Source organism: Oryctolagus cuniculus, chromosome 6 (assembly GCF_051225735.1).
Source record: "Oryctolagus cuniculus isolate XC-2025 breed Fujian yellow rabbit chromosome 6, ASM5122573v1, whole genome shotgun sequence".
Lineage (NCBI taxonomy): Eukaryota > Metazoa > Chordata > Mammalia > Lagomorpha > Leporidae > Oryctolagus > Oryctolagus cuniculus.
The window spans coordinates 112,597,689-112,624,577 of record NC_142872.1 but is presented as its reverse complement, the minus strand read 5'-3'; the positions used below and the strand labels follow the sequence as shown (position 1 = coordinate 112,624,577).

General features: G+C 36.5%; 1 protein-coding gene across 1 annotated transcript in view; it reads left to right on the top strand.

Annotated features, from left to right (window-relative positions):
- The first annotated feature begins 4,930 nt into the window (after positions 1-4,930).
- CNGB3 (cyclic nucleotide gated channel subunit beta 3) overlaps positions 4,931-26,889 on the top strand; it is a 164,843-nt gene continuing 142,884 nt past the window's right edge. The window contains exons 1-2 of the mRNA XM_002710676.6: positions 4,931-5,041; positions 9,691-9,760. Coding sequence (XP_002710722.4) covers positions 4,931-5,041; positions 9,691-9,760 — 181 coding nt within the window. The remainder of the gene's footprint in view (positions 5,042-9,690; positions 9,761-26,889) is intronic.

Sequence of the window (26,889 nt, the reverse complement as noted above, 5' to 3'; positions counted from 1 at the left end):
ATTTCTGAAAGTAGCCAAAGAAACTGAGTTTAAGTTCCTTTGATTTTTTTTGTAGCAAAATGCTAACTTTAAGTTCAAAAAATATATATTCAAGGAAATCTTCCAAATTTTTCTGAAGCTGGTGATGTCAAATGCATTTTGAATGGTCTTACAAAATGGATTTACAGCACCTGTTACTTAAAGAAGTTTTCCATCACAAAATATGTATAACACTATTTAGAAATATTTGCCAGTATAATTTTATGTGATGACAAATTTAGAGTATTTACATTTTTTTCAGTCCCCTGCAGGTGTAATGTGACTAGATGTAACACAAATTAGCTAATATGAAGAATTTCTGAAAGTAAAGTGATTTAAAATATACTATTTCAGTAAATAGAAATGCTCTCTGTCTCATTGATTATAATATTTGCATTACTTTTAATCTACAATTAAAATGCATGAGCAGCAAATGTAACAGACATTAAGGGTAAAAATGCCTTCAGGAAATTGTTAATAACTAGTGGCATCTGTGACTAATGAATGCTATATTGGTTTAGACTGTGACTAATAGAATAAATGTTTTGAAAAAAATCCTTATGTTCGTGTTTTATACACAGTAATCGAGTTGTGATGGATTTGTCCTGTGAATATGAATGGAGTGACTGTATGAAGCTTTCTTATTCTTGTACAAAGTTGACTAGCCTGCTTCAGTATTTGGTTCCAGTTATGGACTATTATTGCTTATTTATTTTTTATCATCTAGTGAACTAACAGAAAGCACTTCAGTTAATTGAAAATCATGATGTACTGTTATGTAAGGAGATTAATAGTGTAATTCACAAAGAAGATTGTCTATATACAATTAGCTTTCTAGCTAAGCTGCTTTAAACTGAATTTTATTTCTGTTCTCTACATTTATCAGTATCTAAATCTACTTTAAGAACTTCTAGCTATACCAGTAAAATGATCATTTCAATAAAATATACTTTCAACTGTTAATCAAAGTGGAGTTATTTGCATTTTTAAAGATTTATTTTATTTTATTTGAAAGGCAGAGAGAGAGAGAGAGAGAGAGAGAGAGAGAGAGGTCTTCCATCTGCTGGTACACTCCCCAAATGGCCGCAAAAGCCAGAACTGGGCCAATCTGAAGCCAGAAGCTTCTTCTGGGTCTCCCACATGGATGCAAGGGCCCAGGCGCTTGGGTCATCTTCCACTGCTTTCCCAGGCACATTAGCAAGAAGCTAGCTGGATGGGAAATGGAGCAGCTGAGACTCCAACCAGGACAGGCGCCCATATGGGACTCTGGCGCCACAGGTGGCAGCTTTACCCACTACACCACAGCGCTGGCCTCAATGTAAGTGGTTATTAATTATGAATAATGCTTATTGGTTTGGTTCTGGACCACATGGATCAGCAAACTCATATAAGCCATTGCAGCGTGTGGCTAGGTGTGGTTGCCTGTGAATGGACATGTGGCTGTGTGTCGAGGTGTGTAGATATCTGTGTTTGTATATATCCAATGACCACCACAGAGGTGGATATCTCCCATGGCCCTACCACCATTAGGGCCAAGTTGCTGTTCCTTCTGCATTTCTCACCACCACTGAGAGTAAAGGAGACATAAATCCGCAAATGACTCGGAGTTGTTTTCAGACCTGAAGGAATCTGGATCTGTTTGCCCTGGGTCCTAAACCCCGGCATACAACTGCATGACCTTTATACTTAGTGGTTGCTCTCCTCTGATTGAGATAATCATTCAGGCCATTTTAATTCAATTCAGAGAGGCCTTAGAAACTTGCTTAAATGCTACAGTATAGTATACATGGAGGAAAATATAACCTCAGTTGGCATTGTAACTCTAGTTTTTTCCCATAGTCTGCTAGAAAAGATAAAGTTTCAACCCATTTCCCCTTGCAGTAGCAGAGGAGATCATGATTTAAAAAATACTAGAAATGAAGCCCTCCCCATCCAAAACTACCCCCTCCAGGCACGGTCTAAAACTCTACCACTAAAGATGCTTTCAAAGAATTGTAGTGCTTCTCAAACCTGACTCTAATTAAGTAAAAAGTTTACTATGGATCTTCCAGCATTGATTTGAATAATTTTATAGGAATGACATTGAATCATGTCAATCAGAGACTAGGTATAAACTGTTTCCTTACAATTTTTATTGAACTATGAAACTAATACTGGCATGTATGTTGACCAGGAAGTAACAGTTAAGCAATCCTCTCAGATCCTAGTGAATTAATCAAAAAGTCTCATTATTATTCCAACAAGAATAACCACTGAGTTTTAAAGGTAGTAAGTGATTTACAGTAACAATCTCAAGGCAAACAACCAGAAGTTCTCCCCCTCAAATTGGGGGATGTGTCTATTTTTAGAAATAATGAACCTATAGTAATAATAATGACAATGATGAGATTCTAGTAATCCATTTCATCCAAAATAGGAATGCTTTTTCCTTCCCTTCTTTCTGGTTAAACAAATCCTCTGCAGAACAACGTGAAGCCATAGAATTTAAAGTAGAAGGAGGTGCTGGCATTTCAGGCATGTTGGCATCCCATAAGAGCACTGGTTTTTATCCTAGCCATTCCACTTCCAATCCAGTTCTCTGCTAATGGCTTGCACAGAGCAGTGGGAAATGGGGGTCCATGTCTCCAGGCCCTTGCCAATCATGTGGGAGACCTGAATGAAGCCCCTGGCTCCTGATTTCAGCCTGCCCCAGCCCTGTCTGTTGTGGCCATCTATGGAGTGAAACAGTGGATGGAAGAATTCTCTCTCTCTCTCTCTCTCTCTCTCTCTCTGACTTTGAAAATAAACAAATCAATCTTTTTAACAAGGTATTTTAAGTGATTTCTAAACATGCTTAAATAAATATCTGTATCATGTATCTTCTGCCCTGTGACAATCCTAAGGATTGGATTGTCACAACAGACCCTAGAATCATAGATCTTACCCAGCACCAAATATCACCCATAGTTCAGTGTATACAGGCCACCCGCAGGCACTTACAAAACATCCCTTTTGGGGCTAATCCAATATGCATCAGACACAGCATCAGTGATTGTCCATTTTCTCCTGAATTTAGCATAGTTGAATTGTGGGTTTCCTGGAAGTTTTTAAGCATTATGTGCAAAAGCATTTCACAAAAGGAAGACAGCTTGATTTGGGAATATTTTCATGTTATACTACCTTACAAAGCTTACACACTGTCCCCTAGCCAGTCATGCCTCCTATGTCCGTAAATTCCAGGCTTATTTACAATAAGCAATCTAGACAGGCTGGAGAAGTCCTCTAAAATAAATTTCATGTTTAGGGACTCCAGGTATCTTTCCACTGGTAAATGCTATGAGAAGATTTACAAGGGGGCCTGGAGAGGTAATTATTCCTCTGAGAATCCCAGGCAAGGAGAGAATTCGTCACAGCCTGCCGTTAACAACTTCCCTTCTCATGACTGGGCTACATTGTTCACCAGTTAAATTCAAAATGTAATCAGCTATGATCTTAGAGGTTTATCTCAGAAGTTCCTCAAATGATCCCACATATATACAGCATTTTATTCCGGAGTATCTCTGGAGCAATAATACAACCAAAAAGAAAACCTTGCCTATACAAAAGCCATTTTTAAAACCAAAAGTAAGTAGCTTGAAGTTTTCAAGTCATATAAATCAAATCAATATTCAGAAAAGTATCCATTAGGTAAGTTTTCTTTTCAAAAAATGGTTAGTTATAAAATTAAATGTTCTGATTTACTTTTTTAAAAAATAAACAGGTGATTTGGGTAATAAGGAAAACTGAACTAATTTACTTAAAATTTTTTCCTGTATGAACCGTAATGAGTAGACTTTAAAATGCATAACTAGTATTTAAAGGAAATCCCCAGATTGCAGAACTATGGGGTCAAAAAATATTTGTTGACTCAGCCTACTCTGCGTTGGTTGGGGGCAAGGGAGAGATGTAGAGACAGCCTTGTTGGTTAAAGGCTTTAGTCTGAATTTGAAAGTGCATTAACAAAATATCCTATTAAAAACAAAGACAAGTGAATCTTTGATGGACAAAAAACATGCAGCAAGGGAGAAAATAAACAAATTTTTTCTAGGATATTAGTAGAGAAAAAGTTCCTTTTAAACAATTCTTTATCTATCCCTGTGCCTCCTAGAGATTTGGGCTCCAAATGTACACACACACACAAACACATACACACACACACAGTTAAAGCAGTAGGGGATTTTTTTGTTTGTTGGTTTGGCTTTGTTTTGTCTTTTAGCAGTGTGGAAATCAACCACCAGAAGAATGGAGCTATAGTTGAGCATTGTTTAGCAATACAGACTTGTTCTAAAAATATTAGACTATTTTGTCACTGCATACGCGTTATTATAAAATGTACTTATGCAAACTCAGCTGTAACAACCTATTGCATACCTAGCTTATAGTATGGTCTTATGGGGCCACTCATGTATTCATGTCACTGAAGGGACATCAGCATATGGTGTATGAATGTATTTGCTTTATGCGAGAAGCCCTCATGTTCATGTTATTTTTGAATCATTTGCATGGATTACTTTGTCTCAAATTAGATAGACAGAGATAGGTAGGAGGGTAATTAAAAAGAGAGAAAACTAGCCAGGGGGCAATGTGATCACATTTAAACAATTCAAACCAACTACAAAGTTTCATTTAATCCTCTACTTATAAATTATTCACTAGGGCACTTTGACTCCAGAAAGTTCATAAACTGAGTGGAAATCACCCAAGCAGAAGTAATTTGCTGCTTTTAAGCCAAAGCCCTGACTAGCTAGGGAGCTGCCTGCAGGAATTAACCAGAAGAAAATCCTGATTAAACAACTAATTGGCTTGTCTACTAATGAAAAGCAAAACAAAGGACATTTCTGTACTTCAAGACACAGTGATAAAAACAAAGGCTCTCAGCGCCACCCGAGAGAGGATGTTTAAATCACTGACAATAAAATTCAACAAGGTGAAGCCTATAGGAGGGAATGATGAGAGTGAACAAGGTTCGCATCCGAGCAATCGGTCTCAGCAATCCGCAAGACAGGTATGTGCTTTCCATTCCTAAATCAGTCTCACGTCTCATCATGTCTTGTCTGATAATGGAATTTAATACATACTATGATATATGATTGCTTAGCAGTTTCACTCGATGCTATCTGAGTCATGTGCTATTTGGGATTATTTACTTAAAAACAGAATAACAAATATTTAGGATATTATCTTAGGGCTTGGAAAAGTCAAAAAAGACTTCTCACTGCAGATTTTCACTTTTGCTATCCGAAAAAAGGAATCACTTCTCAAATATCAGGAGTCTTCAATAAGTTTGTGAAAAATACACATTACAAAAAAAACATGCATGGGTTTAAGGTTTTTTGCACAAAAATAAATTTATCTTTTCATCCCATTTCCATGAACTTTTTGAAGTCCCTTCGTATTAAATTGACTATATAATTTGGTTTCAATAAAGAATGTCTAGCATCTAGCATTCTGATGTTAAAAGATTATATTCTTTTTTAAAGGATTTATTTAGTTGAAAAGTTACAGAGAGAGAGATAGAGCCTAAGGGAGAGAGAGGCCTTCAATCCACTAGTTCACTCCCCAAATGGCTGCAATGTCCAGAGCTGAGCTGAGCTGAAGCCATGAGCCAGGAGATTCTTCCAGAACTCCCACACAGGTACAGGGGCCAAAGGACTTGGGGCATCTTCTACTGCTTTCCCAGGCCATAGCAGAGAGGTAGATCAGAAGTAGAACAGCCGGGACTTGAACCAGTGCCTATATGGGATGCCGTTGCTGCATGCCAGGACTTTAACCCACTATGCCACAGTGCCAGCCCCAGACTATATTCTTTAGACCAGCCATTCTCATTAGGGAGCAATTCTGCCACTTAGGGAAAATCTGGCAATGTCTGGGGGGCATTTTTGGTTGTCATGGCTCAAGAGTAAAGAAAGTCCAGAGATGCTGTAAATATCCAGGAATACACAGGGAAGTCCTCAACAACGTAGAATTATCCACTTCAAAATCTCAATATGACCAAGGTAGACAAATCCTGCTCTAGTATAACCCTTTCCTAAGTTCTAAGACGATTCCTATGTAAAATGGAGATAGCCTTGTTGTGAGAATCAGGCATCCTATATATAAAATACAGCCCATGGTAGCATATTTTAAGTGGAAAATATTACCATTATTATTAATAGTTTGTATTGCACGATAAGTTTAAGTTCAAAGTGATACTTCCAAAACCAATACACAATTAACTACAAAAAAAAATTTCATGATTTACTAAAATCATCTAAAAGGGCTACATAAGGTTTTCAGACCAACAGGAGTGTGCTACAAGGACTAGAGTGGCAGAGTCTAATGATCCAGATTTAAATACGCCTAAAAGATAGACAACACCACGATTACTTCGCATGGGCCTGGAAAAATTATACTCTCTTTCTGGTAATATCAACTGCCTTTGCAATGGAAAAACATGGAAGGTTGTACCTGGCATTGCTTCATGAGAATGCTCTTAACCTCTAATTTTCATGTCAAATAACTCCGCATGTTAGACTTCCTTATATGGTAAAACTCATGGGTTGTCACAAATATGGAGTTGGGAACTTCTCTTCAGCTGGTCTCAGTGCATTTTGCTCCGCGAAAGTCACTATGGTCATATTTAAACCTCACCTAGCAGGGTTATTTTCCCACCCAGCACATAAGAATAGCTAATTTATTATAATCTTGGAGCATATAATAGCCAACAGCAATTGCTAAATGCCAAGCAATACACTAAGTTCTTTCCATGTATTATTGTATTTAATCGTCACAAAAGTTGTAGATCCTGTCTTAATTTGTTGTGTACACTTAGCTAATCAATGGCAGATTCTGTTCTACCTGACTTTAGCACCTGCCAACTGACTTATCTGGCTATACGGCATCAGGACAGAAGGAATATAACAGAAGGGTTGAACCAACCCTTCCTTATACTCTGCCTACAGGATAAATGGATATTAGAGAGAAGGCAGAAATAAAAGAAATCCATTAAAGCATTGTGTTTCCTTCCAAAACAGTAGTACTAGAGAAGTAAGGTAGATATAGGGAGCGCAGTCCTCAGGTATATCCTGCATCATTCCCAGAGCTAAAATATGTGTGTTAGTCAGAAGGTCTCCTGACACCCCTTTATACCTTAACAGTCCAGTTTGGAAATTGTTTGCATCTACTCTTTCTGAGAATATATTGGTACAAGAAAACAGTTTTCTTACAGTTTCAAATATGCTAAATGTTAAAAATGACAGAAACTTACAACTCTATTTTCTCCCACAATATATAACCTTTTAAAATGTCACTTAAACAATAAGGTTCAGAAATACTCATAAATTATTTGAATCCTATAAGGAAATAGCTAGAAATGAAAAATCAATTTATATTGTTTTCAAAGTGTCAAAGAGCTCATTCACAAACTGAAATGTTATAGGTAATTCGCACTTATCTATAGCCAATAATTAAAGAACTGCAAACTCATAATAATGCAAAATCTCTCTTACCCTAGATTGACACTATTCCCATAAGTATATATTTATATAAGAACAAATAAATACAATGATGAAAATGTTTGTGAATAATATCATAATATTATGCAAAAGTTTTTGAAGGCTTTATCGTTATTATAGATTGTCCTAGAACCATATCTTTCTAGCATGTTCATATGAACTAGCCACTCAACTTCCTAGTCAATAGCATAGTAATCATAAAGTTTATCTTACTACCACACAGGTTATTGTGATGTTTAAAATAAATTAATTTTTAAATGAAACTAATATACCAAAACTTTTACTTTTCAGTTTCAAATCGTTCTAAGATATACAATGCTTAGAAATTATGTCAAAATTCCATATCATAGGGTAGATATTTGGTACAGTGGTTCAGATATTCCCACATGAGAGTACCTAGATCAAGAGCCAGCTCTACTTCTGACCCAGCTTCCTACTAATGCAAACCAAGGAGGCACCAGATGATGGTTCAAGTTCTTTGGTCCCTGCCCACACACATGGGATACCAGATTGAGTTCTGGATCCGGGCTTTGACGAGGCTCAGCCCTATCTATTACAGGTATTCGAGGAGTGAACATGAAAATTGGAGGATCTCTGTGTGTCTCTTTATCTGCTTTCCAAAGAAAATGAAAATAAAATGTTTTTAAGTCCATACCGTGTCACACAAGACATTCAAGTTTCTTGCCCCATCTACTTTGCTAGCCTCATATTCTCACACTCTTTCACATCCAACTATTTCTATGATAGTTCCCTTTACTTCTTTACAAACACACCCTAGGTGTTTGATAAACCTTAATTGTCTGCCAGGAATATTTTCCATGTTTTTATCTATCTGGAAGTCATCAATCTCATCTTTGTAAAACCAAGATGCTGTTCCTTTTTATTTTAAACTATATTATTTTAGTTTATTTTTTAACTTTTATTTAATACATATAAATTTCCAAAGTACAGCTTTTGGATTACAGTGGCTTTCCTCCCCCCCATAACCTCCCTCCCACCCACAACCCTCCCATCTCCTGCCCCCTACCTATCCTATTCACATCAAGATTCATTTTCAATTATCTTTATATACAGAAGATCAATTTAGTATATACTAAGTAAAGATTTCAACAGTTTGCACCCACACAGAAACACAAAGTGTAAAGTACTGTTTGAGTACTAGTTATACCATTAAATCACATAGTACAACACATTAAGGACAGAGATCCTACATGAGGAGTAAGTGCACAGTGACTCCTGTTGACTTAACAATTGACACTCTTGTTTATGGGAAGCAGGATACAGAGCATACTCATAGAATGGCAGATGTCCTAAACAGCACTCTGGCCTCAGAATCATCCCTAAAGGCATTCTGATCTGGCTAAAAAGCCCATGTGAGCATTTCAGGCATGGAAAGCCAAGACACTATGGCAAAAAAAAAAAAAAAAAAAAAAAAAAAAAAAAAAAAAAACACTAAATGAAAGATCTCTGTGAGTGAGATCCCAGTGGAAAGCTGAGGTCATCAAAGAAGGAGGTACCTTTCTCTGAAGGGAGGAGAGAACTTCCACTTTGATTATGGCCTTGTCTAAATAAGGTCAGAGCTTGTGGATTCAAGAGGCTTCCATTGCCTTGGAAGCTCATAACAAGAGCCTTGGGTGATCACTGACATCATAAATAAGAGTGTCAATTGTTAAATCAACAGGAGTCACTATGCACTTGCTCCCCATGTAGGACCTCTGTACTTAATGAGTTGTACTATGAGAATTAATGGTAAAACTAGTATTCAAACAGTACTTTATACTTTGGGTGTCTGTGTGGGTGCAAATTGTTGAAATCTTTACTTAGTATAGAGTTGGTATTTTTTCTATCAAGATAGTTAAAAATGAATCTTAATAAAGAATGGGATGGGAGAGGGAATAGGAGGTGGGACAAGAGTAGAGGTAGGAGGGTGGGTGTGGTAAGAAGAACAACTATGTTCCAAAAGTTATCCCTATGAAATTTATATTTATTAAATAAAAGCTTTCTAAAAAGTAGTGTGAGAATGATTATTTTTAGTATATCATAAACAAAATTTCAATTTTAATGAGTTTTTTAGCGATGGAGTGAAAACAGTGTTACATTTTACACTCAACTTCATGTTTATGTAAATTAATGACAGGTGATCTAATTTTTTTTCTCAAAGGGAGAAAAGGAAAGCGAAAAGAAATCTCTCAAAACCAAGACATTTGAAGAGTCACACAGCAAAAATCAAGGTCAGAATACAGATCTGTAGAACAAACTAGAAAGTAAAATGTGTTTTTCTCTGAAACGTGTTGGCTGGTGAAACATTTGTCCTTGACTAGGCTAATCATCTAGGGCTCAATGAGACCATTTAAAGATCTGGATATTTACAAAGAGAGTATTTCTTCAATCAATCATGCATCCATGTAAGTGATGCTGTTTTGTTAATCATTTTACATGTGCTACATCCTGTTCTATGGCTTGGACATATGGTGTGTACAGTATTGGCCAAGATTGTACTAATACAGAGCTTATATTCTTGAGAAAATGAGAAGGATCATAGATAAGCAAGTGCGTACATAATGAACAGCAAAATTCCATGCTATGAAAAGGGTATAAAGACAATAAAGTAGATGTGGATTGTACACAATTAAAGATAGGTACTCACAACTCTGCTCCTCTCCCTGGAGACCCTCTCCATTAGAAATCTCAGCTGCAGCTAAAGCTACCACTCTCATTGCTACGTAGAGGATTCTGAATTCATATCAGGTCAATTTCTTTCTTAAGATTCTATCCAATATTTTCCAACTAACTGTCACCAGAAGCAGCCAGCTTGCCTCAATTCATTTTTGCCAACGGAGTAATGAATTACAGTTCAGAGAGATGAAAGTAGGAATAGTAAAGAAAAGTTTATTAAAGTACGTTCCAAAGGAAGAACAGGCCAGTTGAAAGGAAATATGGCCCCCTTGACAGATAGTGAAGTAAAGTTTATGAAAGTATATTTTAAGGGAGAAATGGGCCAATCATGAGAGCACAAAGCACCACTTCTTCCTACTTTGGGGCTTTCATCCCCAAAGTATGAGGGACATTCACTAGGGTTGTGGCCACGATGTTCACAATCAGCATTTGTGATTGACACCCAGGAGTTGCACATCTTTGGGTTCTCTGCTCACGTGGCTATAATCTAGAATTTTCTAGCTTGGGTGTACTCTTATTTTTCACTATACTTTAACCACAAATTAAATTGCCAAATGAGAAATCTTGGGTGAGAATAGTCAGAGAGCAGGATCCTTGTTTCACACACCTGGAGGAAGATCTTATGGACCCTTCCTCCCCAGTCTCTCATGTCTACTCATCTGCCTGACATAATCCCTGGACATATCCACCTCTGTGTTCTGCTGCATTCCACAGAAAACATGACTAAAGCTGAATCCATTCTTTCCCTTCAGATCAACTCCCTCTCCTCACTAACTGCCTTTAATCTCCCAAGCAGAAAACCTCATTCACCATTTTGTACCTCTATCTAGGAGGTCCTGAAAAGGAAATTCATCCCCAATATCCTTCCATAATGACCCTCAAAGCCACTTGCTCTCAAAGCTTTGCAAAGCTGAGCAGCACCATTGCGGTTCAGGTCCTTGTAGAAACCCATGCCCACATTATTCCCAAGCTCTCTAAGTGGTCACCTTTGGTAGAACCCTTATATCCCCTAACCTCTCCCTTTTCCATCCTGCACAAACACTAAAGCAGATTACTTTTCATTTTCTACCACTTTGATCTCACACCTCTGCTCAAAATCTTAAATTCCTCCATACAGCAATACAATATACAAATTCCTTCACCTAACCTTGTAGGACTACTGCAATCTAACCCCAGCCTTTCCTCTAGGCTTTCTCTCCTGTCACTTCTCAGTGTGTTATTCACTCATCAAGAAAATACAAAAATGGCAGGAGACTCGCCAGAACAGGCTATGCTACTGAAAATAATGAAAACGTAAAATGATTGCCATAAAGCTAGAACAAATGTTTTGCTTCTATTAGACAAAGTCTGTGTTAGAATGATGTTTAATGATTTTCTATTTACACTAAAACAAATACTTGAACTGAGGCACAATGCAGTTTTTACTAGCCAAATTTCCCATCTCAAAGAAGGAAAAAATAAGAAACACATGAAAAGTACAAGCAAGGCTATAAATAAATGAATGAACCACAAGAAACACTGTAAAGAAATTCCTATCAAGGAAGAGCCCCACAATCAAAGGCACCACTCTAAACCAATAGCCCCATTCTTACTATATTTGGCTGCTCCTACTTAAAAAAAAAAAAAAAAAAAAAAAAAAAAAAAAAAAAACAGGAAAGACAGTAACTGACCTTCAAGAGAGATGTACAATAAACTTGAATAATTGAAAGGAAATAGCAGGTTCCCAGTTGGAAGGATAACCTTATACATATTGATTTTTTTCTCCTCAATTAATTTTTGTTTTCATTTTTTACAGCCTCCTCTCGACCAACTTCCAGCAATAGAATTTTTTTTAAAAGGGAATAAGTTGACTTTAGTATTCTCATCTTTGCTCTCTGATTTTAAAGAACAACTCTGGGCTTTTACTACTCAAATAAAACTGTAGAGAATGCTTAATTATTCTTACACAGACCAGGTCTTTTACCACTGCCTTTCATTTGCATTTTATCTCCACCAAGAAGATAATAGTATCTGCCAAATAGTCAGTATTCACTTACCTGAGAAGAAAAAACAAGAGTCAGGGTTCTGCCATAATCTTTTCAACATGACTGCAACGCAATATCATTTCCTAACAGATGACTAAAGCATGGCTATTCAACTGTTAGATTCTCTGATTAAAATATTTAGTATTATGTGTCAATGAAATGGGAAAGCATTTAATAACCAAAAGAGTCCATTTGGGATCAAAGTCCACATACATGAAACTACTGCAAATGTTCAGTATCATATACCAAAGGAACAGTAAAATATGTGATCTTGCCTTTTTCTTGTCCACAACTGAAGACTGTTAATTAATCTTCAAATTTTTAAAAGTAAATCATACAAAAGGCATCACTGCTTTTACTAAAATGTGATTAAAAAATGGAGTTATTGCAGAAGAGAGAAACACTCTGCCTTAAAAACCATGAACCAAAGAAAGCCAAGGGGGGGGGGGGGGAGAAAGGAACATAAATATCTACAATTTTTTTAGTATGAGTTACTTTGTAATAATTGCGGACCCAAATTATAGATCTTTGCACAGAATACAACCTTAATGGGGTAAAACAAAGGATTATATCTTTGGTATGACAAATTTATTCTTAGCCTTGCTGCACTGTTTTTAAAGTGTATTACTAAACTTAAATGTCTCATAGCTGGTAATAAAAAGTCTTTTGTGGGAGTTTCATTTAACAGAAGAGCTATTTCAGTAGGAAATAAAATAGTTTCATTTAAATCTGCAGACTTAGCATGTCTTCAAACATGTTAATAGGAATAACAGTTATATTTAAGATATTTTTGCCTTGAGATAGCAGAATTATTAGTGTTTAAAGATAGCCTCTGATATGTGCTTGGTATTTTTGTGTTCTTCACTTCAAAACACACAGGTGCAATGTCACAAAATCTGCAGATGTTGATTTCTGATTATAGAACTCTTATCTTCCGCAGAGCGTGGTTTAATTTATATCTGCCACGGAAATGAGAATGCAACACATTTTGGTTTTAAATAAAGATAAATTACTAATGTCCTCTTTTTATTATAGTCATCTTTCTCGAGCTTCTACTTTACTTATATTATATTAAATGCTTTTCAAACACATTTTAGTACCAATAGAGAACATGTAAATGACTTATCTAATGGATTGTGATGCTTTGAAGCAGTCTTATTTGTGCTGAAACATTTCCAAATTGAGTGTACATAGGATGTGTGATGCAATATATCAAATAATGATCCCTCAAAGATCATATCTTCCTCCCCAAAACCTATGGAACTGTTGCTTTATGTGGAAATTTGTTTCTGACATTATTAAGTTAAAGATCTTAAAATAGAAAGATAATCCTAAATTATCCAGATAAACTCCAGTGTAACCAAAGAGCTTTTATAACAGGAAGAAAATAGAATCAAAGAAGGAAGTTGATAAAAGGAGAAAGGCAGAGCTTGGATTGATACCCTGTAAGTTAAGGGAGGAGCCATGAACCAAGGAATGTAGGTAGCTTCTAGAAGCTGCAAAGATAATGAAGTAGATTCTTTCCTGAAGTGTCCAGAAGGAACTCCACCCTCCAGACACATTTTAGACTTCTGACTGATGGAACTGTAAGAGAATCAACTTGTGTTGCTCTAAATTTCTATACTTGTGGTAACCGGTTATAGCAGCAATAGAAAACTAATACATATGGCTTTAAAATATCCCAATTTTATATTACATGGGGTACACATGCAATGAAATACCACATATACCCCATAAGTATGTACAACTTTTAATGTGTCATTTAAAAATAAAAACTGTTAAAGCTTTCTTAAATTCAAATTTTAAATACAAAAGGTAACCATTTAAAAATGAAATTAAAATTTACTAAAATGACAAATGTATCCTGAGTATATCATATTAGAAACAGCCTTTGAGAATTGGACACTCCTGAATTCAAGTCATAACTCTTCTAACTTTAGCTCTTTATTCAAGATTCGTAACATCTCTGGAGTCTCAGTAGGCTCACGTATAAAGTAAGGTTTGTATGATTGAGATGTGCACATATGGCTAATTGTAGTGTAACAGTCCATCCCCTATCACTGTCAGTTTTATTCATCAGCAAAAGATAAGGCGGGAATATATTTTTAGGCTTGATGTTATTAATTAAAACTACTCAAGAATTTCTCTGCTTCATCCACACAGAAACAGTCTTATATATAAATAATTAGATTTACAGAACTTAATAAGAAGTATTCATTCAAAATGACACCTGCTATGGTGACAGAGCAGAGAATTGAGAAATGAATAAATGTGGCATGTGAAATTTCTGGAAGTTTAGTCTAGAAAAAGGATAAATAAGAATATGCTTTCTAGTTTGAAATGACAAGGAAAATTCTTAACCGTGATGATTTGGCAAGGGACAGAGATATAACCCGTTACCTTCGGTGGCAGTGGCTACCTGTAAGAAAATTTCTTGCTAACTGGACCTGAAAAGACATTCACCAGACAGAAGCAGTCCTAGGAGCTAATTACTTTCTCTGCCTCTCGCTCACAGTGAATGACTTCATTTTTCATGACCACTGTGTTTTCTCTCTCTTTATCTACTCTGGTCTGCTCTCATTCTCATGCCTCATTTCCCAGTCGAGATTCCAGGGAGAGGAGTCTGACTCACTTAGATAACAGCCATTGTTCCCAATGGGCACAGCCCTGCAAACTACCATCACAGTCACCAGCCAGCTGTGAACAAGTCAGGTGCCCAGCTATATGCACAATCAGTAATCATTCCTGCATATAACAAAGCAGAGAGAGCTGCCTCGTTGATGATGAAGAGGTAGAAAGCATTATATCGGCTAAAAAGGAGAAATCATAGTCCATTTTAAATATCATATAGAAGACTAGACACTGATAAAATTACTGTGATTACCTGTTTTACAAACTAAAGACTTAAGACTCTAAACAGTGTGAGAGAGTAGTTTTCTTTTCTTTAAAATGCCTTTTTTCATAGTTTTCATAATTTAAATATATTTGCTTAATTCCATTAACTCTGGGCTTTTAGGCTTCTTTCTGCTAAAGAATGTAGTTTATTTGTGGGAAATTGCATTATGTTTTTCTGGTAATGGGACTCTCTTAAGCAAATGGAAACTCTTGCATGCCCCATGTATATCAATGCTTTGTACACATGAAAGAGTTAATAGATCTTTAAAAAAAAGAAAAGAAAAAGCAATTTACCCTAGTCTGGCAGGTGGAACACTTCGTGTTTATATTGCATTTTTCTCAAATGGAGTCTTTATCTAATCCTCACAGAAATCCCCATGACAAAAGTATTTCTCATTTTATGGATGAGGAAACTGTTATAGAAAGCAACTTATCCAGAGTCACCCAGAGAATTAGTGATGTAAGGATTAGAGCTGTCTATTTGGTACCCAGGACTGGTAACTCATCATATTCCTTAATACTGGCACATAAACTGTGTTTTCTAGATGAATTCATCTCAATTTTAAAAGTTCCTGAAGCCAAGCATAACATTGAGAGAGGGTAGGATCTCTCTAACCTGACACAGTACCAAAACTAACTTTGATGGATCTACATTTATCTTGTTGATTTGTTCATTTCTTGTGATGATGCATCCTGAAGTAAGTAATCTTCACTAAAAAGATTCCTTTGGAATTTTATAGCACAGAGAGGCTGGCTAGAGACATCTAAGCTTTGACCCCATGCAAAGACCCCCTCCTACACCCATAGTGTGGTTTCCAGATTCCAGATTCCAACAGGACATTCATTCATTCTCAAAGGAGTGAATGCATTTTGCTTAGACTAGTGTTAGAATGTTTACAAGATTTGTGTGTTTGTCCCATAAATCCTATTGATGGGTCCTTATGCCTTCTAGAATGCATGAAATAAATCTATTTTTTTTTCTATGCAACAGCCCTTCTAAGAATTTGAACTATTGGGTTACTAGATAATCTTCAATATTTTAGCTAAAGAATGTAAGTTCCTTATACTATTCATCATACAGGATGGTTTCTAGAACTTCATCTACCCTTTAGTCCTCCTCCTCTGGATATCTGTATAGCCAGTGAGTGTACTTGTTAATGTAAAATATACAATTTTCTATTTTTGTAAAAGACATTCTAGAGTACTCTTTCAAATCCCATTTTCTCTGTATTGCTACAATGTTTGTCAACTTAATTCACATCACTTGACAATCTATAAAATATAATAAAATTTTAAGTGTGACCAAGGTATTATAAAGTATTATAATTAAATTGTATAATCTAGCAACTATGATATTAACCAGAAGCTGAATCAAAAATATAATCTTGAGTACCAGAAAATAATCATGAATACATCATACATTTCTAAAACTGTGTTGTTCATTGCTTTAATTCAAAATATTCATTTGTTGAAATGAAACTAATAGCATCATTTATGCAACTAATCAAAGTACTCAATTTAATCTTTATTAACTTGGGTAATATCTAGTTACTCAGTTACTATTGGTTCCTGATGAAAAAAGATTTATTTTTGAGACTGAGTCTATAATATCTTAAGAATTAAAATTTAATTGGCCTGAGCCACGGCTCACTTGGCTAATCCTCCGCCTGTGGCGCCGGCACCCCAGGTTCTAGTCCCAGTTGGGGCGCCGGATTCTGTCCTGGTTGCTCCTCTTCCAGTCCAGCTCTCTGCTGTGGCTCAGGAAGGCAATGGAGGATGGCCCAAGTGCTTGGGCCCTGCACCCACATGGGAGACCAGGAGGAAGCACCTGGCTCATGACTTCGGATCAGCGCAGTGCACCAGCCATAGCAGCCATTTGAGGGGTGAACCAATGGAAAAGAAAGACCTTTCTCTCTGTCTGTCTCTCTCTCTCTAACTCTGCCTGTCAAAAAAAAAAAAGAATTAAAATTTAATCAATTTATCCCTTACAGCAAACATTCAAAACAATGAAAGCATTTTCAAGTCTTTTTCTTTTTATATTCATTCCCCCAAAAGAAGTCAATTGAGTACCATATTGGGTTCTTTCTTTGAATCCTTCCTTTTCCATCATTTATTTAATGCCAATGATAAAAATGCAGAAGGTTCTTTCTGCATCTCTTATTTCCTCACTTAAAGTGGAAGCAGATGTTTCACACCTACTCTTGTCTCCATGATGGCTGCCACAATGCATCCAAGCAGATTGGAAGTGTATTTCACAGACCCAGTGTGAGATGCTGCCAACTTGAAGACGAACACAGCTAAGTGTGTGGAGAGGAACTCAACAGTACTCATTTTTGTACATCCAATAAAAGCAACCAGATCAGAACCCTTTGATTCTGGATTTCACTATCTGCCGTGGGCACATGCTCCAGGGCAGAATTTGACCACATGTATTGAAGAGCTGTTGCCATTGCTATACCATGTGCAAGGAGCACAGTTGGCAGGAAGACTTACAATATTCATTCTGGCAGCTACAGAAGAGGGAAGCCTGCCATCCATGTGTGAAATTAGGAAGAAGTACAATGTATAGTTGACAAAATTCACCCAGATGAGAGACAAGATTTGCCTTGTATTTCTCTATCATGATGAGGATGATGTAAATGCTCTGACCATCTGGTGCTACAAATAACATGCTGTGTAGCTAAAAAGACACCCATGATGAACTGTAGTTGATGGGATCCTTTTGCTTCAAGTCCCCATGTGTTATTTGTTTGAGTAGTTATTATTTTGTTTTGAATCCATGAATAGGCAAAAATTGGGTTCTCATCATCATCAATGATGGATATATTCAAGTGACATTATAAGATACAGTCAGTACAAAACTCAAGAAATGGCCGGTGCCACGGCTCAACAGCCTAATCCTCCGCCTTGCGGCGCCAGCACACCGGGTTCTAGTCCCGGTTGGGGCGCCGGATTCTGTCCCGGTTGCCCCTCTTCCAGGCCAGCTCTCTGCTGTGGCCCAGGAGTGCAGTGGAGGATGGCCCGAGTACTTGGGCCCTGTACCCCATGGGAGACCAGGAAAAGCACCTGGCTCCTGGCTCCTGCCATCGGATCAGCGCGGTGGACCGGCCGCAGCGCACTGGCCGCGGCGGCCATTGGAGGGTGAACCAACGGCAAAAGGAAGACCTTTCTCTCTGTCCACTCTGCCAAAAAAAAAAAAAAACTCAAGAAATACTATTTTATAGATTTTGTATGTTTTATATTCCAGTTATAGATGAGTTTTCTAACTCATATATCATGCTCTGCTGTAGTGCTAATTTTCTTTTAGGGCAAGTGTTCCTAGAAAAATATATCAACAATATAGTCAATAACATTTTTTGGCTCAGACCCTTGGGAAGAGCCATGATAATTCTAGACCCTCTCCACACAAAATAAATTTTTAAAAAGTCTATGCAACATGCAATCTCAAGGGTCTCAATCCATAAATCTACTAGACATCCATAGCCCAAGACTAAAAACTCTTCTTTAAAGTGTCTTCAAGTAATTATTTCACTACTTCTCAAAAAGAAGAAATTACTTGACTGATACATTCTTAGGCAGCAGTATAACATAATATAATGTCAGGGATCTGAAAAAAATAATGTTTTGTTAGATGAAGAGAAATGGGAAGATATCACTTCACTGAAACACACAGGAAAAACACATCTTTCCTCTTATTCCTATCCAAAAATCTCTTAACACAAAATAACATGTTCAATGTGGATTTTTATTTTACTCTGAAATATAAACTTATTAGTGTACCACTTAAGCCTACCTAGAAAGCACCCTCTCCTACAAATGTATGTGGTATCACATACAACCATATCTCACCTACATTATAGTCCTTACAGACACCTAGGACATGGTTATATTGAGGCTCCTTTGCATTTCTAGTAAATTGTAGATTTGTTCTTTTTTTTCCATTTAAATGCAACAAAAACATATTTAATACTGTGTTTTCTATCTGTTAGCCAAAAATGCCACAATCCCAAAATACAGTAGATAAGAGACATATAATAAAATAAAGTGTCTTTAAAATCCAGGAATTCAATCTTTGTCATTAACTTTTTAAAACTTGAGGTGGTGATTTAATGTAGTGTTACACTTTATTCCTGAAAAATTTAGAGCACTGAATTTAGAGTGATCATATAAAATATCATATTAAAGTGTGAAACCCTTAATAAAGTGATAGCTCCATGATTTTCAATACTGCATATGCTTAAATTTTAAACTGTGATATATAGGATAAAATAAAAGCAATTATTTAGATCTTGATTTCAATTTCCTAAGCATAGTATATCTAATTGAAGATAAAAACTGAGGATAATTGGGGCCCGTGCCGTGGCTCACTTGGTTAATCCTCCACCTGCGGCGCTGGCATCCCATCTGGGCACCGGGTTCTAGTCCTGGTTGCTCCTCTTCCAGTCCAGCTCTGTGCTGTGGCCCAGGGAGGGCAGTGGAGGATGGCCCAAGTGCTTGGGCACCTGCACCCGCGTGGAAGACCAGGAGGAAACACCTTGATCCTGGCTTCAGATTAGCATAGCTCTGGCCGTGGCGGCCATTAGTAGAGTGAACGAATGGAAGGAAGACCTTTCTGTTTCTCTCTCTCACTGTCTATAAATAAATAAATAAAAATTGAGGATAATGAATAACCATTAATGTATTGATTTTTCTTTTTTATAAAATTTTTTAGTTTAATTTTAACTAGTTTTTAACAGATTCAATGTGATTTATAGATACAATTCTAAGAATGTAATGATATTCTCTTCTTCCACCTTCCCTGTCTCCTTCTCTCCCACCATCTTTCCTTCTCCTTTTCTTTTTTTTTAGATTTTGAGATAACATGTTTTAAATTTACATTACACTGAAAAGGTTTAACACTACACCAAATAAGTTTAAACAAAAGATCTTAATTAAGTGGGAATACAGACAACAGCTATAAATAATAATTGAATAGAAAAATGACCATTTCACCCATATACAGTAAATTTTAAAGTAATTACAGATCATTAAAACTATAGTAGTATAACATCCTAACCATTGGTTTGACAAGGTAAAAAAAAATTTACAAAACTATATTTGCAGAAATACTGGTACACAGACATTTCTTTCTTTCTTCTTCTTTTTTTTTCTGTTTGTCTTTTAAATTTTAACTCCCATATATAAGGGAGAATATGTGGTATTTGTCTTTCTGGGTCTGGCTTACATCTCTCAACATGATATCCTTTAGTTGCATCCATTTTGCTGCAAATAGTAGCATTTCATTCTTTTTTATAGCTGAATAATATTCCATTGTGTATATATACCACATTTTCTTTATTCCTTTGCCTGATGATGGACACCTTGGCTGATTCCAAATTTTGGCTATTGTGAACAGTGCTGCTATAAAGCTGGTGGTGCAGATATTTCTTTGATTCATTGTGTTCAAGTGTTTTGGGTATATACCCAGTGGTAGCACTGCTGAAGCATATGGCAAGTCATTTCTAGTTTGTTTTTTTTTTTTTTAAAGAAATCTCCACACTGTTTTCCACAATGGCTGCACTAATTTACTTTCCCACCAACAGTGTATAAGGGTTCCCCTTTCTCTACATCCTTGCCAGCATTTGTTATTCTCTGTTTTGAATACTAGTCATTCTTATAGGAGTGAGGTGATATCTCATTATAGTTTTGATATGCAATTCCCTGATGGCTGGTGATGTTGAACATATTTTCATACATTTGTTGGTAATTTTTATTTCTCCTTTTGAGAGCTTTCTGATGAATCTGCTCATTTCTCAACTGGATTGTTTTCTTGTTATTTAGGATATTAATCAATTATTAGATAGGTGATTTGCAAATATTTTTCCCATTCTGTTGGGTGTCTCTTCACACTGTTGATCATTTCCTTTGCTGCACAAAACCTTCAAAAAAGATACAGTCCCATTCATTTAGTTTTTCTCTTGTTGCCTGTGCTTTAGGGGTCTTATCCAAGAAGTGATCCCCTATACCAATGGAGTGCTTCCATTACAATTTTGTCCAGTCTCAGGTCTTAACTGCAAGTCTTTCATCCATCTTGAGCTGATCTTTGCATATGGCAAAAGGTAGGGATCTAACTTCATTCTTCTACATATCTACATCCAGTTTTGCCAGCACTATTTGTTGAAGGGATTATCCTGACTCAACTGTTGGTCTAAGCACTTTCGTCAAAAGTCCGTTAGCTGTATGTATGGATTATTTCTGGACTCTCTATTTGGTTCCATTGATCTGCATATTGGTTTTTATGGCAATACTATGCTATTTGGTTTACTATACCTTTGTCATATACTTTGAAATCAGGTATTGTGATGCTTTCAGCTTGATTGTTTATTGTTGTTGTTGTTATTCTGGGTGTTTCATGATCCCATATGAATTTTAGGATTACTTTTTCTATTTTTGTAAAGAATGTCATTGACATTTTGTTAGGGATTGCACTGAATCTGTAGTTTGCCTTAGGTAGTTTTAATGATATTGATTTTCTGATCCATAAGTAAGGAGTATCTTTTCATGTTTTTTCTGTACTTGATTATTTCTTTCATCAATGTTTGATAATTTTCATTGTAGAGATCTTTCACTCCTTTGGTTAAATTTATTCCGAAATATGTGAGTTTTGGGGCTATTGTGAATGGAATTTTTTTATTTCTTTTTCTGTGAGTTCATTATTAGCATACACAAAAGCTCCTTTTTTTTGAATGTTTATTTTGTAACCTGCAACTTTATGGTATTTGTTTATCAATTCTAACAGTTTCTTGGTGGAATGCTTAGATTTTTCTGTGTGCAACATCATGTCATCTGCAAACATAAATAATTTGACTTCTTTTCAAATTGTATGCAATTCATTTCTTTCTTTTTTTTAAATTGCATTTTTTAACTTTTATTTAATGAATATAAATTTCCAAAGTACAGCTTATGGATTACAATGGCTTCCCCCCCAATAACGTCCCTCCTACCCGCAACCCTCCCCTTTCCCACTCCCTCTCCCTTCCATTCACATGAGGATACATTTTCGATTCTCTTTATATACAGAAGATCAGTTTAGCATACAAAAGTAAAGATTTCAACAGTTTGCTCCCACACAGAAACATAAAGTGAAAAATAATAGATGATATTTTAAATGATGATGAAATCAGATCAGACCTATTGTCATGTTTAATCCCAGTGGGAGTCAAGTTGGGAATTGATAATTTCTTCTTTTTTTTTTTTTACAGAAGATCAGTTTAGTATACATAAAGTAAAGATTTCAACAGTTTGCACCCCCATAGAAACACAAAGTGAAATATACTATTTGAGTACTCGTTATAGCATTAAGTCTCAATGTACAGCACATTAAGGACAGAGATCCTACATGAGGAGTAAGTGCACAGTGACTCCTGTTGTTGACTTTACAAATTGACACTCCTGTTTATGGCATCAGTAATCTCCCTATGCACCAGTCATGAGTTTCCAAGGCTATGGAAGCCCCTTGAGTTCTCCGACTCTTATCTTGTTTAGACAAGGTCATAGTCAAAGTGGAGGTTCTCTCCTCCCTTCAGAGAAATGGTACCTCCTTCTTTGAAGACCTGTTCTTTCCAGTGGGATCTCACAGAGATCTTTCATTTAGGTGTTTTGTTTTGTTTTGTTTTGTTTTGTTTTGTTTTGTTTTTTTTGTTTTGCCAGAGTGTCTTGGCTTTCCATGCCTGAAATACTCTCATGGGCTTTTCAGCCAGATCCGAATGCCTTTAGGGCTGATTCTGAGGCCAGAGTGCTGTTTAGGACATCCACCATTCTATGAGTCTGCTGAGTATCTCGCTTCCCATGTTGGATCACTCTCCCTTTTATTTATTCTATCGGTTAGTATTAGCAGGTACAAGACTTGTTTATGTGCTCCCTTTGACTCTTAGTCCTTTCATTATGATCAATTGTGAACTGAAATTGATCACTTGGACTAGTGAGATGGCATTGGTACATGCCACATTGATGGGATTAAATTGGAGTCCCCTGGTATGTTTCTAACTCTACCACTTGGGGCAAGTCAGCTTGAGCATGTCCCAAATTGTACATCTCTTCCCTCTCTTATTCCCACTCTTATGTTTAACAGGGATCACATTTCAATTAAATTTCAACACTTAAGAATAACTGTGTATTAATTACAGAATTAAACCAGTCATATTAAGTAGAACAGACAAAAAAAAAAACTACTAAGAGGGATAGTGTATTAAGTTGTTCATTAACAGTCAGGGCTATGCTGATCAAGTCACCGTTTCGCATAGTTTCGATTTCACTTCATTTCTTTCTCTGCACTGATTGCTATCACTAAAACTCCCAGTACTGTTTTGAATAAGAGTAGTGAAAGTGTACATCCTTGTCTTGTTCCAGATCTGAAAGAAAATGCTTTCAGTTTTTCCCTATTCACTATGATACTGTCTGTTGGTTGTAGTATATAGCCTTTATAACTTTGAGGAATCTTCCTTTTATACCTAATTTCTGCATAGTTTTTATCCTGAAGGGGTATTGAATCTTATCAAACAGTTTCTCCATATCTACTGAGATGACCATATGGTTTTTGTTCTTCATTATATTGATTTGATTTATGATGTTGATTGATTTGCAAATGTTGAACTGTCCTTGCATTTCTGGGATCAATCCCACTTGATTGTGAAGTGTGATGGTTTTGGATTCAATTTGCTGGTATTTTGTTGAGAATCTTTGCATCTATGTTCATTAAGGAAATAGGTCTGTAGTTTTCTTTTTATGTCCTATCTTTGGTTTTGGTATCAAAGTAGTGTTGGCCTCATAAAAAGAATTTGGCAGAGTGCCATCCTGTTCAATACTTTGGAACAGTTTGAGGAGTATTGGAGTTACTTCCTTTTGAATGTTTTTGTAGAATTTAGTAGTAAAGCCATTAGGTCCCAGATGTTTCCTTGATAGAAGACTTTTGGTCGCTGCTATAATCTCATTGCTTGTTCTGGGTCTCTTTAGGTTGCCTATATCTTGATTTAATCTTGGTAGGATATATGAGCCAAAGAATTTATCCATTTTTTGAAATTTTCCAATTTATTTTTTTAAATTTATTTGACAGGTAGAGTCATAGACAATGAGAGAGAGACAGAGAGAAAGGTCTTCCCTCCATTGGTTCACTCCCCAAATGACTGCTACAGCTGGCGCTGTGCCAATCCGAAACCAGGAGCCAGGTGCTTCCTCCTGGTCTCCCATGGGGTGCAGGGCACAAGCACTTGGGCCATCCTCCACTGTCCTCCCAGGCCACAGCAGAGAGCTGGACTGGAAGAGGAGCAACCGGGACTAGAACCCCATGCTCACATGGGATGCCGGCAATGCAGGGAGCCACGGCTCCAGCCCCGAGATTTTCCAATTTATTAACATACAGTTCTTTACAGTAGCTTCTCATGATCTTTGGTATTTCAGTGGTGTCAGTTTCAATGTCTCCTTTTTATCTCTAATTTTATATATTTGAGTTCTGTCTCTTCTTTATTAGTCTGGCTAGAAGATTATTTGTTCATCTTCTCAAAAAAGTAACTTTTTTGTTGATCTTTTGTATTGTTTTGACAGATTAAATTTCATTTATTTTCACTCTGATCCTTATTATTTCTCACCTCCTGCTGATTTGGGGGTTTGATTTGTTCTTATTTTTCTTAGTACTTAATTCTATAAACCTCTCTTTTAAAACTGCTTTTATGGGGCTGGCACTGTGACGTAGCAAGTAAAGTCACTGCCTGCAGTGCTGGCATCCCATATGGGCGCCTCTTGGAGTCCCAGCTGCTCCACTTCCAATCCAGCTCTCTGCTGTGACTTGGGAAAGCTGTGGAAGATGGCTCCAGTCCTTGGGCCCCTGCAGCCACATGGGAGGCCCAGAGGAAGCTCCTTGCTCCTGGCTTCAGATCAGCTCAGCTCCGGCGTTGTGGCCAACTGGGGAGTGAACCAGTGGATGGAAGACCTCTCTCTCTGTCTCTGCCTCTGCCTCTCCTTCTCTCTCTATGCAATTATGCCTTTAAAATAAATAAATGCATGTTTTTTAAAAATGCTGCTTTTGCTGTATCTCACAGGTTCTGATATGTTGTATTTTCATTTTCATTTATTTCAAGAAAGTTTTGGATTTCTTTTTTAATTTCTTCAATGACCCCATGATCATTCAGAAGGATGTTGGTTAATTTCCAATATGTATAAGTGTTCCATTGTACTTCTTGTTGATTTCTAGCTTTATTCCTTTATGGTCTGAGAAGATATATGGCATGATTTCAATCTTTCTAAATTTACTAAGAATTGATTTGTGGGCTAATATGTGGTCTATCCTAGAGAATGCTCCATGTGCTGATAAGAAGAATTTGTATTCTGTAGTTGTTGGGTGAAATGTCCTTTAAATGTCTATTAGGCCCATTTTGCTCAATAGTATGCTTCAACTCTGATACATCTTTATTGATTTTCTGTCTGAATGATCTGTCCATTGATGAGAGTGGGGTTTTGAAATCACCCACAGTTATTATATTGGAGTATGTCTCTTCCTTTAGGTCTGAAAGTATTTGCTGTATATATCTGGGTGGTCTTGCATTGGGTGCATATATATTTATGATTGTTATGTCTTCTTGTTGAATGGAGCCATTTATCATAATATAATGTCCTTTTTATCTCTTTTTACAGTTTTTTATTTAAAGTTTGTATTATCTGATATAACGATAGCTATGCCTGCTTGCTTCTGGTTTCCATTTGCCTGGCATATCTTTTCCCCACCCTTCACTTTCAATCTGTGTGCAGCTATGTTTGTAAAGTGAGTTTCTTGTAGGCAACATATAGTGGGATCATGGCTTTTTATCCATTCAGCCAACCTAAGTCTTTTGGTTGGTGAAGTTCATCCATTTCAAGGTTACTATTGATAAATAAGAAGTAAGACTTGTCATTTTATTGATTGGAAAATGATTCTATCTATTCTGTTAATGAATTTGGTGGTGACATGTGTTTCATGTTTATGTCAATGTGGAACACCCTTCAGAATTATTATAAGGCTAGTCTGGTGTTGGTGAATTCTCTGTTTTTGCTTATCTGGAAATACTTTTTTTCTTCTTCACTTTTAAAGGATAGCTTCACTGGATATAAAATAATTCTTGGTTGGAAGCTTTTTTTGAAGACTTTGAATGTATCATCCCATTCTTTTCTACTGAGAAGCTTGATGATAATCTCATTGGTTTTCCTTTATATGTAACTTGTTGCTTTTCTCTTATAGTCTTCAGGATTATCTCTTTGTCTTTAACTTTTGACAATTTAATGACAGTCTGCGTTGGAGCAGACCTTGTTTAGTTGAGTCTGCGTAGGGTACTTTGAACTTCTTTTATCTGGGTGTCCCTGTCTCTTTCAAGATCTGGAAAATTTTTAACTATTATTTTATTTAGCAGGTTCTCAATGCCTTTTTCTATTTCTTCTGCCTCAGGAATATTTATAATATGAATGGATATTTGATCATTTAATGGTATGTCATATTTTGTGTAGACTCTTCTTTTTAATTCTTTACTCTTTATTTTTGTCTGATTGGGTAATTTCAAAATTCTTGTCCTCAAGGTCAAAAATTCGTCTGCTTTGTCTATTCTGCTGCTAAAGCTCTCAATCATACTTTTTAAATATTTATTTATTTGAAAGAGTTGAGAAAGAGAAAGACAAACACAAAGAGAAAGACAAAGAGAAATTGATCTTCCACCTGCTGGTTCACTCCCCAGATGGTCATAACAGCCAGCACGGGACCCAGGCAA